The sequence below is a fragment of the Vulpes lagopus genome, chromosome 3 (assembly GCF_018345385.1).
Source record: "Vulpes lagopus strain Blue_001 chromosome 3, ASM1834538v1, whole genome shotgun sequence".
In the NCBI taxonomy this organism is placed as follows: Eukaryota; Metazoa; Chordata; class Mammalia; order Carnivora; family Canidae; genus Vulpes; species Vulpes lagopus.
In genome coordinates, this window is record NC_054826.1 from 160,858,676 (window position 1) to 160,878,133 (window position 19,458).

Consider the following 19,458-nt stretch of genomic DNA (forward strand, 5'->3'; position numbering starts at 1 on the left):
ATCAGGCCTATCCTGATAATTTTCCTTTTGCCATGTGAGGAAATGTAATTATTGGAGCAATATTTAATCATATTTGTAGGTTCTGCCCATATTCAAGGGGAGAGGGTCCTTCTTGGCAAGGATACCAGGGGACTGGGATCTTGGGGCCATCCTAGAATCCTGCTTATCATTCACAGGCACTAGAAAATGAGGGGAGATCCTGGAAGAAAAGGGTCTGAGGAAAGGAGTCTCAGAATCTGCATATAAACGCTGTTTAAATCTCTGGCTGATCTCTGGACCACGTATGCAGGGAACAGAGAGGTTTAAAGAAGTGAACTGAGATAAGATCTTTTGCCTGATGCGGGGCATTGTTCTTACTGTTTTCTCAGACTGGAATTAACTAACTCTTACTCTCTGCCTCTAGAAATCCTCCTTCCTCTTCAAGTCCCAACTCACAAGATACATGCTTCTTGAAGTGTTTTAAGTGATTCCACAAAATAATTTTGTTGCACCTTTGTTTAGATTTACTTCATTCTTCCTTGTGTTAGAACTAGGTATTTACATAGTTTTGCCACTACTGGAAAGTGCTTTGAGAGTAAGCAATGGCTTATTTACTCCTATATACCTAGCAGGTCTCATTGCAAGGGATAGCTTGTTTGAGCTCAAATCCGTTATATTAAATTGCATCGCGAAAAAAACTAAATTGCATCATGATAAAAAAATTATCCATAATCTAGCTCAATTTTTTGTTTAAACCACCATTATCTCTTTCTTATATTATTATAATTGCCTTTTAACTCCTTTTGCTGCTTCTATTCTTTGCCTATCAAAAGTATTCCCAATATGGTAGCCAACCTACCGCTAACATATATACTCTGGTGAAAAGCTCAACGTTTTCCCTCTAAGTTCAGGAATAAGACAAGAATGCCCACTCTTGCCAGTTTTATTCAACATAGTATTTATTAGAAGTCCTTGCTAGAGTAATTAGGCAAGAAAAAGAAATAAAAAGCATCCAAATTAGAAAGGAAGAAGTAAAACTGTCACTCTTTGGAGATGGCATGATATTATACACAGAAAACCCTCGAGACTCCACCAAAAACTGTTAGAACTGATAAGCAAATCTAGCGAGGTTGCACAATATAAAACCAAATATATGAGAATCTGTTACATTTTTATAGATTAATAGTGGACTATCAGAAAGAGAAATTAAGAAAAAAATACTATTTATAATTACTTCAAAAAGAATAAAATACCTAGGAATAAATTTCACTCAGCAGGTGAAAGATCTGTGCACTGAAAACTGTAAGATGTTGATGAAAGAAATTGGAAAATACACAAATAAATGGGAAGATTTTCCATGCTTATGGATTGGAAGAATTAATATTATTAAAATGTCCATACTACCTAAAGCAATCCACAGACTCAGCGCAATCCCTACCAAAATCCCAAAGGCGTATTTCCACAAAAATAGAAAAAACAATCCTAAAATGTGTGTGAAATCACAAGATACTTCAAATAGCCAAAGGAATCTTGAAAAAGGACAAAGCTGGAGTCATCATGCTCTCCGATTTCAAACTATACTACAAAATTATAATAACCAACATGGTAGCCAAAATAAGCATTTTATTTATTTATTTATTTATTTATTTATTTATTTATTTATGATTTTATTTATTTATTTGACAGAGAGAGAGAACACAGGAGTGGGGTGAGGGTGAAGGTGGGGTTGGGAGCCTGATGCAGGGCTCAATCCCAGAACACTGTTATCATGACCTGAGCCAAAGACAGACACTTAACCGACTGAGCCCCCCAGCAGCCCCTAAAATAATCATTTTAAGATATACTACAGATGGAGTCATGCCACTCACAAAAGCCTCCAATTGTGGTCACCTGATTTGTATGAAAAGCAAAACCTTTCCGTTCATTTGGAAGGCACGCATAGCCTGCCCTTGCTATTGCCTGACTCTCCCTTCCTATGGTGTCCGTGGTCACGCTGACCTCCTCAGACCAAGCACATCATGCTCTGAGGGACTTTTGCACCTGCCATGCTCTCCACCTGGACTGGCCAGTGCTTTAGCTTCTCTGGGTCTTTGTTCAAGCGCTAGTTTATCATAGAGATTTTCCTTGTTCATCCTATTTAGAACCCCCAAGCTCGTGCTATCTGCTCCTTTTCTTGCTTTATTTATTCTGTAGCACTTATTACCGGATGACTTACTACATATTTCCATATTTATTTATTCGTTGCCCATGAGGACAGGGATTTATCAGTGTCACTACACTATCGTGAGTGCCGTTAGCCGTGTTTCGGCCTATAGCAGGCAGTCAGTACATACTGTTGAACAGATGATAGAATTAATGGGTTTTTGTTTTATTTACATTTTTTAAAAGATTTTATTTATTTATTCATGAGAGACACACAGAAAGAGAGAGAGAGAGGCAGAAGCACAGGAGGAGGGAGAAGCAGGCTCCATGCAGGGAGCCCCACATGGGACTCGATCCCCTGTCTCCAGGATCAGGCCCTGGGCCGAAGGCAGGCGCTAAACCACGGAGCCACCCGGGCTGCCCTGTTTTATTTACATTTTATTTAGTTCTCAAACTGTTATTGTATAGGTAGAACATTTTTATTATAATGTGCTTCAAGAATTCTGACTCCCTAAAATCAGTCAGGGAATAAATACATTATAAATAAGTGGGCTTTTTTGGAATCTTCTATCCAAATGATGTTAGCATTTCATTGGAGGGCTGAAAAATCATAAAAATAACGGTAAAATTTAACATTTATTAAACACTTAGAGCATTCCACTTAATTTTTATAATATACTCTATAACGCAGGCATCTCTTATTACTTCCATTTTAAACATGAAAAGGCAAAAAGAGGGAAGAAATAATTCACCTACTAAATAATTCACCTAAGATACGATAGTCAGTAAACAGCAGAGCTGAATTCAGAGCTAGGTAGACCTTATGATCGGAGCGCTCCTTCCAACTCCCTCCCTAGGTATGGCATCTAAATCTGTAAAGAATAATTCCCTTGTACTTATGTAAAACTCAGCGCCTGAGATTAACTTCTGCGTACTAGAAAGAGCACCGGACAGAGAGTTAAAAGATGGGAGGTTAAATACCAAATAGTTACGTGACTTTAGATGGTTTATTAACCACTCCGAACTTCAGTCTTTCAGGCTCAAAATAAGTGGCAAGAATTAAAAGAATTAAATAAGATAACGTATGTGCAGAAGTTCAGCAAGCTGTACAGTATTTTACAAAGTAATTTGATTTTTAAATAAACTATTCTAATGGGTGTGCGCCGGATATGCGTGCACTGTCTAAATCTATGGTCAAGTGCTTTGGAAGTTTGGATTAAATTATACAGAAATTAAGAACTCTAGCCGTTTGTCTGGCATCGTGTGAGAACCCAAGGTGCTCATTAAGTAGCAGGCATCACCCAAATGCCTCATGAGCCGAATCTACTGAAATCGTGGATAATAAATGCCAACATCACGATGTGCCTTGCCCTCTCCTTTCAGGTGGATGGCTCCTGCTCTCTGCCCTCGTGCTGCGGTTGGCTTCAGCTTGTCCTGCCACATGCGTGGTGTGCACCAGAGATGTAACCCTCTGTCACCAGCTAACCTCTATAGTAGGTAATAAAACCAACAACTCTAAAAAAGCAGTGTTAAGTGTATCCGGCAAACTCGTTGCCATGGCTTTCGTCGTGCTGAGTGCTTTCTGGGCTCAGCCTGATAGAGGTAAACTGAGAGCAAGCCTTTCCCGGCGACTCGATGCGGACACCGTTACTTTATTCTCCTGGTCGTGGTGGTCTCAACCAAAACTACGTCAGGACCTTCAGAGGCAACTGAGATATTTTGCTAGTACAAAAGATCACTACCGTTTTATGCAGCTACACATTTTTTTTTAATAAAAATCAGTTTTACTTTATAAAAATAAAAACAAGTTTCTTTTTAATAAAAGAAAAAAAAGCAAATCACTTTCATTATAATTTTTATTCATACTTCTGTGCAGTTTTGAATCCTACCACTTGCTGGAAAAAAAAATGTCAATGAATCAGAAACCTGAACTGCAATTGTTCAGCATTAGTAAGATTAAGTGATGTACCAGCAAAACAGATGATTATCAAAGTGCATCTAATTTTGAAAGTCTAGTCTTTTTTTATTGGTGGTAAATGAGCTGTAGAAATGCTAACAAGATCCACTGCCTGTATTCATTACATATTGCTTGCTTAAGTCAACAATTTAATAAGACACCTTATTAACAAATTTGAGGAGAATGTGATTTACATCCCGATATCCAAGGAGAGATAAACAAGCTATAAGCTCTGCCAGTGGAAAATTTTCAGAAACAAGTCGGAGTTAAGAGGGAGTGAAAGAAGGTGATTTCCTTCATTTCTAAAATCCTATGACTTCATGAAAATTAAGAGATGGGAGTGATCGTCATCCCCGCCAGGAGAGAGACAGTTTCGAGGCTCGCTGGTCGTACCCGGTTTCCAACTGGTACCGAAAACACCTAAACACTAACCTCCTGGCTCGCTCAACTAGATTTCCTGACCTCACCACCTTCTTACTTTTCCTGATCAGAGGTAGCGACGTCTCTAAGACACAATCCCGCTCACCCCCGCGGCTGGGCCTCTACTCCCTCTCCCCTCCACGACGCCGCATTCGCGAAGTGAATCCAGAGACACAGAGAAGCCCATGGATGACTCGCGAGCGACCATCTGTCCCGTCCTAGACGAGAAGCGATGGGCGGCATCGATAGCTCCCTGGGGGCCGGCAAGTCCCTGGAGAACTGGGGGACCCCTAGAGTCACCACCCCCTCAGCCCGTATCAATAAGACAGCATTGAGGGAAACACAATGCTCAGCCGGCCTGAATGAACAGAATTCGAGTAATCAGAGATAAATGCTATGCAGGAAGCCCCCACCATGACTTAAGCTTGCCCGAGCCGTGGGGGGGGGCAGGGGGGGCAGGGGGGGCAATCCTTCCCAAAGAAGGCCCCGTGACAATCCTTTGTTTTTACATTTTTAAAAATCTCTTTGCTTGAGCGGTGTAGTCTGACTTTCCTAAGGGGACTGAGATTTGCTTAGTGCCCCCCCCCCAGCTGATTGCTCTAATATCAGCCGCAGACCTCCCAGGGACAGTGGACTCTTCCGTCCTCATGACACTGTCACTTGCCGTCAAAGCAAGTTTAGCATGATAAAGATGTGTCACAATAACCCCTGATTATAATACATCTTTATTGAGTTAAAACGCTTTGATTTCTAATGACAGAGCGGTGATAGCTCTGAGGTGATTACGGGAAGGGATGTAACCGCGGGACGCCCTGACTGCCACCTGTCACCGCGGGCTGGACTTCGCTGGAGGGAGCAGAGACTAGAGGGGAGGCCAAGGTGGCCCGACTGCAGAGCGAGCCCCGCGGACAGATCCGGGTCGGCCGGGGAGGATGTAGGTCCCTACCTAGGCGCCAGCTTTTAGCCTGGAGCCAAAAGGCAGAAACGGGGCCTCGTTCTCACTGCCCCCACCTGTGCCTCTAGGTGAGGGAAGCGGTGACTGACGCACGGGGTACCTGGACGTGGCTGGTGGCAGCCTGGCCGGGAGGCTCACACACAAGCCCGGGGGGGGGGTGTGGGGGTGACTGGGGGTCAGTCCTGGCCCAGAGGGCTCGGGGGTCGGGAGGCCTGGGAAGCCACCTGCGAGGAGACCTCAGCAGCGATCGTTCCCAGCCGTGGATTCACTGTGACATGGAAGGGAGCAGACAGGTTTATGTTTCTCAAATAAACATGTCATGGAAACAGAGAACACAGAAATCCATCATTCTGATAAAGAGCCGGCCTCCCTGAACCCAGGCGCCGGGCATCGTGGCCGCCGCCGCCGCGCTTTCTGCTCTGGGCAGGTGCCCGGGCCCCTGCCCCCCCCCCCCCCCGGCGTCCCTAACCTCCACTCCAGCCTGTGCCTTTCTTCCCCACAGCGGCCCCGCGAGCACCGGGCTTGAGCGGCGCTGACGGCGACCCGTCCTCCCCGGGGGACACCGAGCGGCCTCTCTGGCCCGAACCTGCCCCGAGGCCACCGGGAGGACGCCCTGCACCACCGCCCCGGCCACCGCCCTGGCCCAGGTCACCACCCCGGCCACCACCCCAGCCCAGGTCACCATCCCGGCCACTGCCCCAGCCACCATGCTTGGGTCCCCAGCCCAGGCCACTGCCCCGGTCAGCGCCCCAGCTGCTGTACTTGGGTCCCTAGCCCAGGCCACCACCCCAGCCACCACCCCAGCTACCACCCTGGCCACCGCCCCACCCACCACCCCAGCCACCACCCTGGCCATCACCCCAGCCACAGCCCTGGCCACCCCACTCAGGTCCCTGGCCCAGGCCACTGCCCTGGCCACCACCCTGGCCACTGCCCCAGCCACCAGCCCAGCCACTGCCCTGGTCACCACCCCGGCTGCCACGCTCGGGTCCCCAGCCCAAGCCACTGCCCCGGCCACCTCCCCAGCCACTGCCCCAGCCGCCACGCTCGGGTCCCCAGCCCAGGCCACCACCCCGGCCACCGCACTCGGGTCCCTGGCCCCAGCCACTGCCTTGGCTGCCGCGCTTGGGTCCCCGGCCCAGGCCAGGTGCCACCCTGCGCTTCCCAACCTCACCGTGCTGCTGCGGGACACGAGTCCCCGCGTCGCAGGGCAGGACGTGGCCCTGCTGACACTCCTGGGCTTGGCAGGTACGCTGGGCCCCGGCGCACCGCCCCCTCTGACGCGGGACATTCAGTGATGCAGCCTGGGGCCGGCAGGTGGCTGGGGGAGCGCCCGGGCCGGGGTCAGGCCGTGGTGTGAGCGGGCGGGCGGGCTGGCCCGGCAGTGGGCTAGGGGCTTCCTGGTGCAGGGGGGCCGTGGGGCGGGGGGGGGGGCGAATCCCCGGCCTCTATCTGGCTGTGACCACTACTCCTGATTCTGTTACCTTGCTACTTAGACCCCAGTTTTCTTCTTTTTTTTTTTTAAGATTTTATTTATTTATTCATAAGGGACACAGGGGGGGGCAGGGAGCCTGAGGTGGGACTTGATCCCGGGACCCCAGCATCACGCCCTGGGCCGCAGGCAGACGCTCAAGCGCCGAGCCCCGCAGGCGGCCCTAGACTCCAGTTTCCTTGCCCGGAATGCAGGAGGCCGCCTACATTTTACCAAGCCTCCGTTCGCCACGGAGAACCGGGACCTTCATCATAACACTAGAAATAGGGATTCGAACGTGATGGAAAGACGTGGGGTCCTTCCTCGGGGTACCCACATCCGTGTGCCCCTCTGCGGGACACCAGGAACCAGCGGGCCGCACCAGGCCGGGCCACCTGCTATGGTGCTGGTGCCGCACACTGGTCAGGTGCGTGAGCCCCGCCACCAGGTACCCAGGTTGGTTTTTTTTGTTGTTGTCTCATGAGAGACACAGAGAGAGAGGAGGGCAGAGACACAGGCAGAGGGAGAAGCAGGCCCCACACAGGGAGCCCGACATGGGACCCGATCCCGGGACTCTGGGATCACGCCCTGGGCCAAAGGGAGGCGCTAAACCGCTGAGCCCCCCAGGGATCCCGGGTTACCCAGGTGTGAAGCCCACACCTCCCTAGACTGACTAAGAGGAAGATAATCTTCCAGTCTTTAGTTTTCCTGAGGTAGTGTGCACATTTCTAACTACCCGTTAGTTATTGTTAACTCTCACTGGATGAATGGTGTAGAGCGACACTTCGCATCACTAGTCAAGACCAAAAACACAAGAGATTTCTTGAGTGATCTACCTGGATGTGTGTTTTCCCGTCATGCTTGCAGTGCATGGTGAACTCCTTTGTGCTTGTGGGTAACCATGGTGATGAGGTGTGTGTGTGTGTGTGTGTGTGTGTGTGTGTGTGTGTAGGGGGGTGTGTGCCCCAAAGCTGGAAGACCAGAGGCTTGCAAATGACATCCAGGACTGAACTGATGTATTTTGAATATGTGCCATAAGAAATTATTCCCTAGCAGGTTTCCAGTGAGACCTGAACATCAGATTTTTAACTCCTGACATTTAACACTTTTAAGCAGGATAGATGGAGAGTGGCGTCAGGTCTAAACAATGGAACTACCACCGGCAGTAATCAGGTTCAGCTGGAAATGAATCTAAATCCTTCCGGAAAGATAAATTTTTTTTTTTTTTTAAACCTGTGTAACCATGTCAGGAATTTTATGGTTTTTTTTTTTTTTTTTTTTTTTTTAGGAATTTTATATGCTAAGGAATAATTTACCATCAAAGACAAAAGCAGTAGGGCAGGGAGTTTTACCTCCCAAGTGCTGGGGTCCTGGAACTCCAACACTAGTTCTGGGGAGTAACTAATAGGTGGGTCCAGTGGAAACACACGCAGACGCCCGTGTAAACAACATGTTGCAGGGTTCAAATAGATCTGGGTAACGCTGGATTGAACAAAGCAAAATAGGCTTCTTTACTACAGCATTTTTCTCTCTGCCTTTCAGTTTCTAATGAGCATTATGAATCCTTACGAGGAAGATACAATGTGGAGCATTTCTCCAATCCGTTTAACCATTAGCTGTTTTTTTTTTTTCGCAGAGGATTTCGTTAAATCTGTGTTTTTGTAGGGCATCATTTTGGAAATATTACAATAGACTAATTTTCAGTATCTTCTGGGTATTTTTAATATCTATTCTCAGAAAAAAATTACTGCCAACTTACATTAGTATAGAGATAAGTATAAATTCTGGAAGATTCGAAGGTTTTGTCGATAATAGGAAGCTTATTGTGCGAGGACAAATTCTGCTAAGTTAAAAGTATGATTATACACACGTTAGGTTATAATGTGTGAAAGTATCATAATGTGTCTTTCATCGAGTGATTGTCAAGGATGCTGTTTTTAGGAAGAATTTGTCTTTGAAAAACTCTGATTTTATACAATTTATTCTATTATGATTCTACTACCCCCCTGAAGTAGAAGTGTAGCCAATCACCTCCCCCTGTAGACGGCGGGGAAAAGACTTAGAACGATAATTTGACCCCTGATTTTCTTTCCTTCTTCGGCTATAGATGAATCACCACAATTTCAGGGACTATAAATAATCTTATTCAGGGAATTTAAAACTAATAAGTGGTTATTTGTCATCAGACGCTGACATCTTAAAGCCTCCTATTCTGTGAATTGGTGGATGGATGAAAAGAGAAAGATTTCACGAAGCCGTAACACTTCCAATGAGGGCTTATCATTAAACTCGCTTTTGGTTGTTGCTGTTGTTGTTTTTTCCAACTCAGAAAGATGGTTAGAACCCTTTTTAAAAATAGCAACAATGCCCATGGCAGCGAAAATTCAACCGTCTTCTTAATAGCGCGTTCAGCCTGCCTACAAGCTTCATTTGCTGCTTTTTGCTCTCTGCACTAATAGGAAGTGACCACACCTGAGTGGTAATGTGGTGCAGACAGAGCTCGGCATCGACAGCAGGAGACTGAGTGGTTCCTTGCCGTTTGGACACAATTAGGAAACTTTCCCCTATAATCATATTATGCTTACTCTCATTTCAATGGCTGATGCATGTGTTTAGGAAACTGTGGGTCTTTCTTTCCTTTATTATTTTGGAGACATTATTTTCCTTTGTTCTTTTCCTTGATTATTTTGGTTAGTAACTGCATCAGTCATACCAAGTATTCTCTTAATGATTTTATTTTTTGGACTTTTTCCTTCACCGCGCCGCCAAAAAAAAAAAAAAAAAAAAAAAAAAAAAACAGCTGAGTCTTCGAGGACCTAAATAGGGCAATATTGAACTGAAATAGTAGCAGCACCAGCAATCATAACCATAAACCATAATCACAGTCCACTGAACCTTACTATTATTACTAAAGCTCTGTGTCAAATACGTTACATATATTATCTCATTTAATTACGGAGTGGTATTAATCATCCCTGTTTGACCGAGGAAGGAAAAATAAGGCTCAGAGAGGTTAAAACATACCCACAAAAAGTGGCACAACAAAGCTTTGAATCCTGAGTTTTCCTACCGCACGTAAGACATACGGAGTGTTTCTAAAATTGTACTATTTTCGTATGTTTTTAACATTTTAAAGCCAAAAGTCTTCTTTGGAATTACCCGAGCTCTAGGCAATTGAATGTTGGATCTGACTTTTGCTACTACTTTATAAAAATGTTGTGTCTTTAGCAGAGATGAAATTATTTCAAAACGTGACAGCACTAAGGAATATATGTTGTCAAAAAGTTCTAAGACCCCGAGATCTCTTACACTACCCAAAGGTTGAAGGTTTTTACCAGAGACTGCTACTCACTTTGGTTAGTCTTCATCTAACATAGAAATGCAGCAATCATGCCCGAACACTTTCTCTTTTCTTTCACGTTCAAATAATATCACGTTTTCATTAAAGTCTGCAAAGGAGGGAAGCAGGCATGGAGCAGTCCATCAAAAAGTCTAAAATGCTGACATCCTCCTCGTTCACTGTCCTTGTTTCTGGAGTCAGGAAACTGACTCGCCTAAGGTCACGCAGCAATTTATGGTCAGAGCTGGACTTAGCAGACTTGGCTCCTAATTCAGTTGATCCTGATGCCCTGACTTCCCCATCACCATTTTGGGGATTTGTAGGATTTGACCGCTGCTGAATGCATTTCATTATTAGAGCTCATAAACAGAATCTCTTCTGTTGAAGAACATGCAGTAAACCATTTCTGGAGTGCCTGTGCCAGAGCTGAGGGGACGGGAGGGAGATAGAATTTCGAACAAGACCACAAAGGTCCATTTCCTCACAGTGCTTAGTTCTAGCAGGTGGGGACAGTGAGCAAGCAGGCGAGCAAGTGACCACAGTAATTCTATACTGTTACAAGTACTAAGAAAAGAGGAAATCTCTGTGACAGAGAGCGGGGAGTTGGGGTAAAACTCAAGAGACATTGGCTTGAGCATCGTGGCAGGTGAGATGCCGTTCGTCAAGATGGGACACAGTGATGGGGACACAGGTTAGACTCTGAGCAACACTGCCCTTCGTAGTTTTATTTGGAGGATGAGCTGTGTATACATAGAACGTGAAAGGACGGTACCAGACGGTCCGAGTTTAGGTGTCAGTCATTATTTTGTGGCAGTTCATAGGAGGGAGCGACCTTTGCAAGATGGAAAAAAAAAATCAGCAAAAGTATCAAGAAATTTAGAGGCCCTTAGTTTTTAGACGATAAATAAATTTCAAAAGAGATAAATTTCAAGCAAGCAGAAATTGGAGAAAGCACCGTACGCATAACGAGGGGCTGCACGAAAGCGTAGGAGTAACTTAAGGATAGTGAACTGAAGAGTTTGAAACAGCGTTTAAATAATGAGAAATGAAAAATGAGGGAAAGGAGGGCGGTCAGGGCCAGACTGCACCGAATCTTGGAGGCGCAGGAGTTTGGGCCTTACGCTAATAGGGAGTCAACGACTTTTTCTGAGACAGGCGGTGGATCTTTAGGGATGATGAAAATATGGCAATAGGAGGAGGTTATGGTATATGGGAACTTCAGGGCATGTATTAAAGGTAGTCTATTTTTATTCATTATGGGATTAAGAAGGAGGAAATTTGGTTTCTCATGGCAGGACAATGATTTTAATGCAAGAATTATTTTGTCTTGAATCAATCTCAGTCTACGAAAAACAAAAAAAAAAAAAAAAAAAAAGAAAAACCCTTTTTTCCACCAAAGGCATTCCAGATGGTATTTTTCTTAAAATTTTTCATAGCTACAAAGGCAGGTCCAAATTAACAAACAGAACAATGTTGATTAAATAGCCTCTGTCTGGACGGATAACTTTTCTACATGGTGATAGACTTCCCACCCATTCTGATGCCCTTTAAATCATTAACCTTGATATTTGTGGTTTCCACATTTGGTGATTTATAGGTTTCTTCCTCTGATGTTATCTTTTAATGGTCTCTCTATTTGTCACAGGAGCTGTTGGTCTCACTTGCCTAGGTTTAGTTGTATTTAACTGGAAACTCCAACAAGGCAAAGCAAATGAACACACATCAGAAAACCTTTGTTGCAGAACCTTCGATGAATCCCTGTGTGCTCATGAGGCAAGAAATTACCACGCTAAGGGATACTGTAACTGCCACTTAGCTCAGGAAAACGAGATAAAGGTCACGTCCATTGTGGGGTCCAGAAAGGAAATGCCACTCTTACAGGAAAACAGCCATCAAGCAGCCCTGGCCTCTGAGTCCACAGCCCTTGACGGATCATTTAGAAACCTGAAAGGGAAAGACCATGGGGCGGGCAGCACTTTCTTCTGCTTTGGTGGCAGACTGCTGCAGTCAGGACGTTCAGAGCCTCCTGGGAATATGGCAGCTTTTAATGAAGCAGGCTTCCTTACAAGATATCCAGAGAGAGTTAAAAAGCTAAGGAATCATGAGCCTGGGGAAGTCCAACAGCCAACTGTGCCACAGCATGTAACAAGAACAATAGGTGAGTTGTCTTGTTTTAGAAAATCCCGCCCTGTTTAAATTCCTCTGAAAGAGGTAATGTCCTTTAATTTTCCCAACAGCAGCATGCTATAAAAATCACTGGGTAGCACCCAGTCTATCCTTCTAAAGATTTTAGACCCGGGTGGTGTGTGTGTGCACATGCATGTGTGTTTGGGGTAAGGCGTCCGTGAGGACTCACCCCCTACCCTCAGGAGCTGAGGGTAAGTATATCTTATGCCTGTTGGAAAGTGAATTTTTGTGACCCAACACCTAACAGGTGTTTTTTTTTTTTTGAAAAGAAGACTTTTAAATAGCACTAAGCTGTTAAGATTTATGGGAGGCTGAGTATCAGCTTCTATTCCAACATCTTTCGAGCTCTAATGCCAATTCTGCAGTAAGCAACCTTCTCAGAGCATGACATGTTAGAAGAATGGGCCTTCTAGTGCTGGTGATTCATTTCAGGAATGATGTCAAGACACACACTTTGCTTGCTGAGCTGTCAGGGATGATAACTTCCCAGTCCAAGGAAAGTCAGGACTTAATTCATCGTCCCATGTTGGGAGCCAAGTGAATCTGGCCGTGACATCTACCCACTGTACCTGGGCAATGTCAATATTTAGGTGGAGGCAATGAATTAAATGTCTTCCTTTTCCTTCCTGAATAGTGAGGTGATGCTTTCAGGCTCAGCAGCGAAAACTTTGACAGCTTCTCTGTAAAGAGGTTCCTGTCATTTATTCAAATTGGTTTACAATAAGCAGAGCTTTCTCCTAGAATACGGATGGTGGAGGTGCTACGCCAAGAGATTCTCACCATGGGGATAAGGCCCTTAAGATAGATTTGGGGATGATTGGAAAAGAATGAAACTGTGTGTTATGTCACACGTGGCATAAGGCAGGATGTGAATATATTCCATTGCATTCCACAGACTCTGGTTCTTACTAGTTTCTGGGGACTGATGATTTGACTCAAGAGAGGAATAGCCAAGAAAATAAAAAAATCTACCATAGAAACCAGGTCAGACTGGCTTTATTTGAGAAAGGAAGAAGCACTTACCCTTCCAATGGAGCCAAACCTCAGGCAGATGTTTACCTTTGTCCAATGCCTTAACTTTTCTGTGGGAAACTCTTACACTGAAGGGAATGTTCTTTTCACGATTTAAAACTCAGTCTCCATATATTCACACAGAGAATACATTTGTTTGTCAAATCAATATATTTACTTTTCAGAAAGATTTGAGATTGTGCTCCATGCCAGGCCTTGTCCTGGAGATGGAGAGGACAGGTGTTTGAGGAGAAAACAATAAGGCCACATCTGCTCTAGAACAGAAGTCACTAAGAGGCAATGTTACTCTGATTATGTCTTCAAACTTGGAAATGCAGAATCCCAGTATTTCAGGAGGAGGGGAGGCTTTAGAGACAATCTAGTTCAATAGTTCTGAATATTTATCTTTGAGTCACAGAACTCTCTTAGAATCTGAGAAAGGCTAACATTCTTTCCCCAGAATAATTTTATAGCCGCATAAAATTCCCATCTAAGTCTTATCTCTTGATACCCATTGGGTAAGTAGCTTCTCCAAGGTCCCCGAGAAAGTTAAAGGCAAATTTTAGAGTTGGATGGTAGTGTGAAGCTGAGCTTGCTCTTCCTTTCTGTCTCAGAAATACTCCTTTCTGTCAACAGAAATACTTATTTCTTCCTCTGGATAAAACAAACAATTTCAGAAAACAAGAGAAAGGACACTGATAAGATGTAATTTTAAACCTAATTTGCATTGTGCCTAAAAGGATAGGGTTTAGAGTCAGAAAGACCCAAGTCAAGGTCTGCCCATATCATTAGTGGACATGTGATGGGGGGAAAGCATTTCACCTCCCTAAGTGGCTTTCCTCATCTGTAAAAGTGATAGGACAACAGGACTTGTCCAGTGGTCAGATCTCTTGTAAATATTAAATGAGATAACGAAGGTACAGCACTTAACACAGTGCCTGGCTCTTAGTAGATGCTTAATTAATGGTAAAAAAATTACTATTATTTTTGCTATTAGTGTTATTTAATAAGTGTCATTAATATCATATTAATATTTATCATTTAACATTCACAGAGAGAGATTCCTGCAATACAGACCAGGCCATTTTCCAAAATAATCATTCGTTTAACAGATATTTAATTAATACTATATTAAATGATGAGAAATAAAACAGGTATAGTCTCTGCTTTCATGAAGCCTATAGTATCACAGAGATTTCTTTATTTGTTGCTGAGGTTATCCTGTGTTCGAAACCTAAACGCTAACCAATATAGTATCATATTCTTCCTAATATTTAGTTCCAACTGGGAAATTAGTGCAGAAAAAGTTGTGATGGCCATTCGAAGAGAGTTTAGGTATTATTCATATCTAAAGCTAACCTAACCAACAACTAATGTAAAGATGTACAATTATGAATGTTTTTAATTCTAATTCTGTAACTTTTAAGTCAGCACCACAACTAATTAGAATGTGGTCGTAAAGAGTAGCTTTGTAAACACACTAAGCTGCGCAAAGTCCTTGGTGGTTTGGTTAAAAATTAGGAAGTACTCAAGAGCTGACGTAATCAGAGGACTCATTTCTGTACCTTGCATAAGGTTTTTAAGCATCTGTTTGGTTGGGTAATAAAACTCTGCTCAGTACTAAATTTCTACATTTATTGTTCAGCAGATATCAACGGTGACACATTTAGTAGAAGATATGCAACATCCGCTTCAGCGTTGGCAAGAGAAAGTCTTGAAAAGCATTTAACAAATGAATCATGGCAGCCTCCAATAGAAAAAAAAGACAATGGCTTACAACCTCACAGCCTGAGACATTTTATTACAGGCTCATCATCCAAGCCTTGTGAGCCTGAGGAACGCTGTGTACAAAAGATCTTACAAAAACATAGATCAAAATATGATGATCCTTGTGGACTGTTAAATCAGAGCAGGCCTCGCTATTTTCAGCCAAACAATTCTCTTATCTGTAAATATGTGCCCTGTGATCAATTTCAAGATTATGTGAAAGAAAAGAAGCCAAGTCGTCAAGAACACTCAAAGGCCAAGAAAGAGAAAATCCAAATTAACAGTGCAATAGAAAAATTCCTTATGAGTGAGGACAACTTGGAGCCATCAAGGTTATCTACAAAAATCAAGAGAACATATTCCCCCAAGAGGGTTAGCTTCTGTGATCCTGATTTAGTAGAAAAAAATAGCTTGGTGATGTCATCCAGAACATCAACCCGTTGGAAACAGCAGGAAAATCAAAGTAGCCACCTGACCAATTTGGATCTCAAAAAATGTGGCAATCCTCAGGAGGGAGACAAAGAAGGAAGATGGCTTACTGATCCCCAGATTCTGAAAAAGAAGAGAACCAATCAACGTGATCTCCAAGGGAAAATTAAAAAACAAAATTCAAGGATAAAATTAAATCTACACAGTTTTAGAAAAGTCAAAGTCCATCCAGAAAAATCCTTGCCAGGACTCCAAAAGAAATGCAGACAAGTATCCTTACCGCCTAGTAAATTATCTAAAGCTTCTCAGAGAGAAGCCAATACAAACCTTGTGTCCTCTGCAGATTTTCCCCAACGGCCAGAGGGTAACTCCGTCAAACTCACTTCAAAGAGTGTGCCTCTCAAACGTGCTCCAAAGCAGACCTCATATTACCAAGAAAACACTAAAAACATTGCTCTGCTCTGTGCTAATGGCTTACCTGCAGTCAACCAGAGCTCCAGGGAAGGCAACTGTCACCCGACTGGCCTCATTCCTGGCAGCAGTGCACCGACGCTGCCTCTGCCCACACCCATCATAGCTGAACACGGACATTCAGCCTCTCAGTTTTCAACTGAGCAAATGGAAGGTGCAACTTCCCTAGCATTGGAGGTGCCTAGGTGTTTACCAGCTACTTGGGAAAATAGAGGCAGTGATGTTTTACCACCCAGCAGTTCCAGGGGGGCTACCGACCAAGGGGCCGCAGAGCCCATGAAGCCCATGAAGCCCATGGAGCAGGACAAACCAATGACCATTGAGCCAAATCAGTTTTCTTTGTCCCTGGGGAATCAAACACAGCTTGCAGTTGGCCACAAGACTGACACCTACAAGGAACACACTTTAGATCAAAACGAAACCTTCAAACACGTAGAACAACATCCTAGGCATGAACAACTTGGAAATGAGGAGGAAACGCTAATGACCAAACAGAAAATATCATGTCAGATTGTAGAGAGTTGTATCGTGGATGAGGGAAATGACGTAGGGACAAAACTTCCTCAAGCAGACACTTAACGATTCCCTTCTCCTTTGCTCTGAGGCACAAGCCAACCGTGACCTACCACTGATGAAGGCAAATGCTGTTCCATTCCAAAATAGGACAGAGATTCCCAAAGAAATGAGTACTTCTCCTAAGACCCAAGCCATCTGGAATCTAACCGATAGAGGCAAAAAAGAAACTGATGGCTCGAATGCGTTGCCCAGAGACGGTGGCAGTGAAACACCATGTATGAGGAAAATATTAGGGAAAGAAGAGAAGAAAGTCCTTGATGAAAACGAGGCGGATTCTAGTACAGTAATGAGAACTGCACAGGTGACCTTAAAAGGCAGCACAAAAGAAATGCAGCAAACTTGGGAAAATGGACAAAGGGAAAAGCATACGTTGTATGATCCAAGCTCTGTTGAGGCCACTATTACAGCTAAGGATTTGGGTATTCCCTGTTCCCCTGAGGCTGAACATAGACCTTCTTGTGGTGAAACAGATCTTTGATTTAACAGAACTATGCAAGTTTTGGGCGAATTTCGCAATATGCAACCAGATAAAAGTGGCAGTACGCATAAAGAAGGTGCAGGGACAGTGGAGACGTGTGAACTGCTTTCCTCCTTACTGGACTTAAAAGACATTAGTTCTGTGACAAAAAATAGGGTGCCTCTAATGCCTAGAAGACTAGATGAAGCTGAAAACGCTGCCCCCCACCTACGCTGTAGCCCCCATCTGCTGCTGATGCTAACCCACCACCTTTAGAGACAGAACTCAACTAATAATCGTTTTCTACTGGAGCTTCCTTCGAAAGGACACAGGGGCACCCTCTGGTCTTTACAGGCATCCCAAATGCATTACTTTGGACGCACATTTCTTAGTAGCTTTTTGTTATCAATGCAATAAAAGTGCATGATGGAATGCGATGGGAAAATCAAAGATGGAGCCGCAAGATGTGTTTGACACAATTAATTGAGTTTGCTTCTCCAAGGAATGAAAAAAAAATAGGAAAGTAAAGTTTTGCCCGGTCTTGGAAAAAGAAAGCAAACAATAAAGAAAAGGGGGGGGAAAAAAGCCTTAAGCAAATAAAAGATTAAATAAGAAAAAAGTACTTGAACAGATTTGCACTTGATGTTTATTTTATGGAAATTACTACACACATCTCAATTAGTGGTGTTACAATATTGCTTTCTACACAGATGATTATATATTCATATTTGTGCCTGATCTGTTTTCCTAATTATGGTTTGAAAATAAAAATTGAGCTTTGTTTGTTCACTGTCGTCTAGTTGATATGCATATTGGTATATTTCAACCATTTGCAACTGTTCTGTTGACAATTATCCTAGATCTTAAGTAGAGTTTTTTGTTTTTTTTTTTAAACCTGTTATTTCTCTAGGAGAAAAAAAAAAAAATTAAGGATTTCCAGGGGTGGTAGGCAATTTCTGTGAAACCTGTTAAATCCTCTAAATCCACTAGGTGGGGATGTCGGCTTCAATCATTTTAGAAGAACAAATGGGGCTTCCAGATCCACACAATGGATCCCGAACAAAGGGAATTTTAACAAGCTTTACTGACAATCGTTATTAACTTAAGATTTTGAAAACTGGATAACCTTTTAGTGTGTTTAGCTTTCAAGGTTTGATCTCTTGAGTTTAGCCTGTCACTATTGTTTGGTGTGAGTACTCCTCCTTGTGTATTAAACAAGGAATTAAACGTCCTTATAAATAGGAGATTTAAAAGCAAGAGTAGAACCAGCATCGCTCATTCAAAGCCACGCTTATTGGAATGATACAGGGATACCCCACACAATTGTGTTTTTGATAACCCAGTAAAACCTTGAAAGCGTACTTTCATGGTAGAGGATATTACAGTATTTTACATTTCCTGGTAGGGGAAAAAAGGTAGTACTTTCTCTTCCTCTATCTATATCCATTTTTACGTATTCTATACATTTACATAGTTTCTAATATATTTTTATACATCAGTATCTTCATATCTGCATTCGGCAATATCGTCAAGCTTCAAAGGCTAGAGAACAACGTAAATATTGCTTATTGCTTACACGCCCCACCTAGCCTCTGTTTTCTTTCCTGTTGAGAATTGCCAGCAAATGATGTAACTTTCTTATTTTGAAACTCCCTAACCTTATTCCCTCTCTTCTTTCTGTTTTCTCCCTGGATTCAAAATTTCCTTGCTTTTAACTCCAACTCCTCTCCCCTCTATTTTTGCTCAGCCTCTCTGCCTGAGCTTAGCTCCTGTGCCATCTGTCTGCCTCCCCTGATCCCACTTCATTTGGTTAAGCGCCTTTAAGGTGAGAAGAGCATCTATTGCCAACTTCTTGAGCAATAACTTTATTCTAATTGACAGTTCCCTCAGTTTTGTAGACCAGGTTAGGTGGGTTTTTGTTTTGTTTTGTTTTTTTTTTTTTTATCTCTTGGTAGCTATCTTTCTTTTTCCCCTTTTCTTTGATTTTTCTTTCTTTTATTTTAGGCACCTTCACTTTACTGCAGAGCGCTCAGCTTTGTTCTCCTGTCACTGCCAACAATATCCTGATACCTAATGGCCTAACGATTACTCTGGTCACTAGCTGATTCTCAGGAGGCAGGGATGACAGGTCTCCTGGGCCCCTTCCTCTTTTCCATTTCCTAAATCCAGTCTTTCACCTCCTTAGGATGTTGTTTCCTTTCAAGTAGTTCTCCAGTTTACCCTTGCTCCTGAATCCCCATGGTAACCATTGTAGTCTTTGTGTTGTAATCAACTGGATTAATGCAATAGCAGCCCA

General features: G+C 43.5%; 2 protein-coding genes across 3 annotated transcripts in view; one reads left to right on the top strand and one right to left on the bottom strand.

The window, feature by feature from the left end:
• The window catches only part of LOC121487663 (serine/threonine-protein kinase TNNI3K), a 282,331-nt gene that overhangs the window by 58,142 nt on the left and 204,731 nt on the right, over positions 1-19,458 (bottom strand). The window lies entirely within an intron of this gene.
• On the top strand, positions 6,161-17,862 carry LRRC53 (leucine rich repeat containing 53). Its single transcript, XM_041747248.1, is given in 7 exon segments — positions 6,161-6,701; positions 7,140-7,351; positions 7,792-7,819; positions 11,910-12,422; positions 15,111-16,705; positions 16,707-17,385; positions 17,388-17,862. Coding segments are annotated over 7 exon segments (3,636 nt in total). The 3' UTR covers positions 17,456-17,862.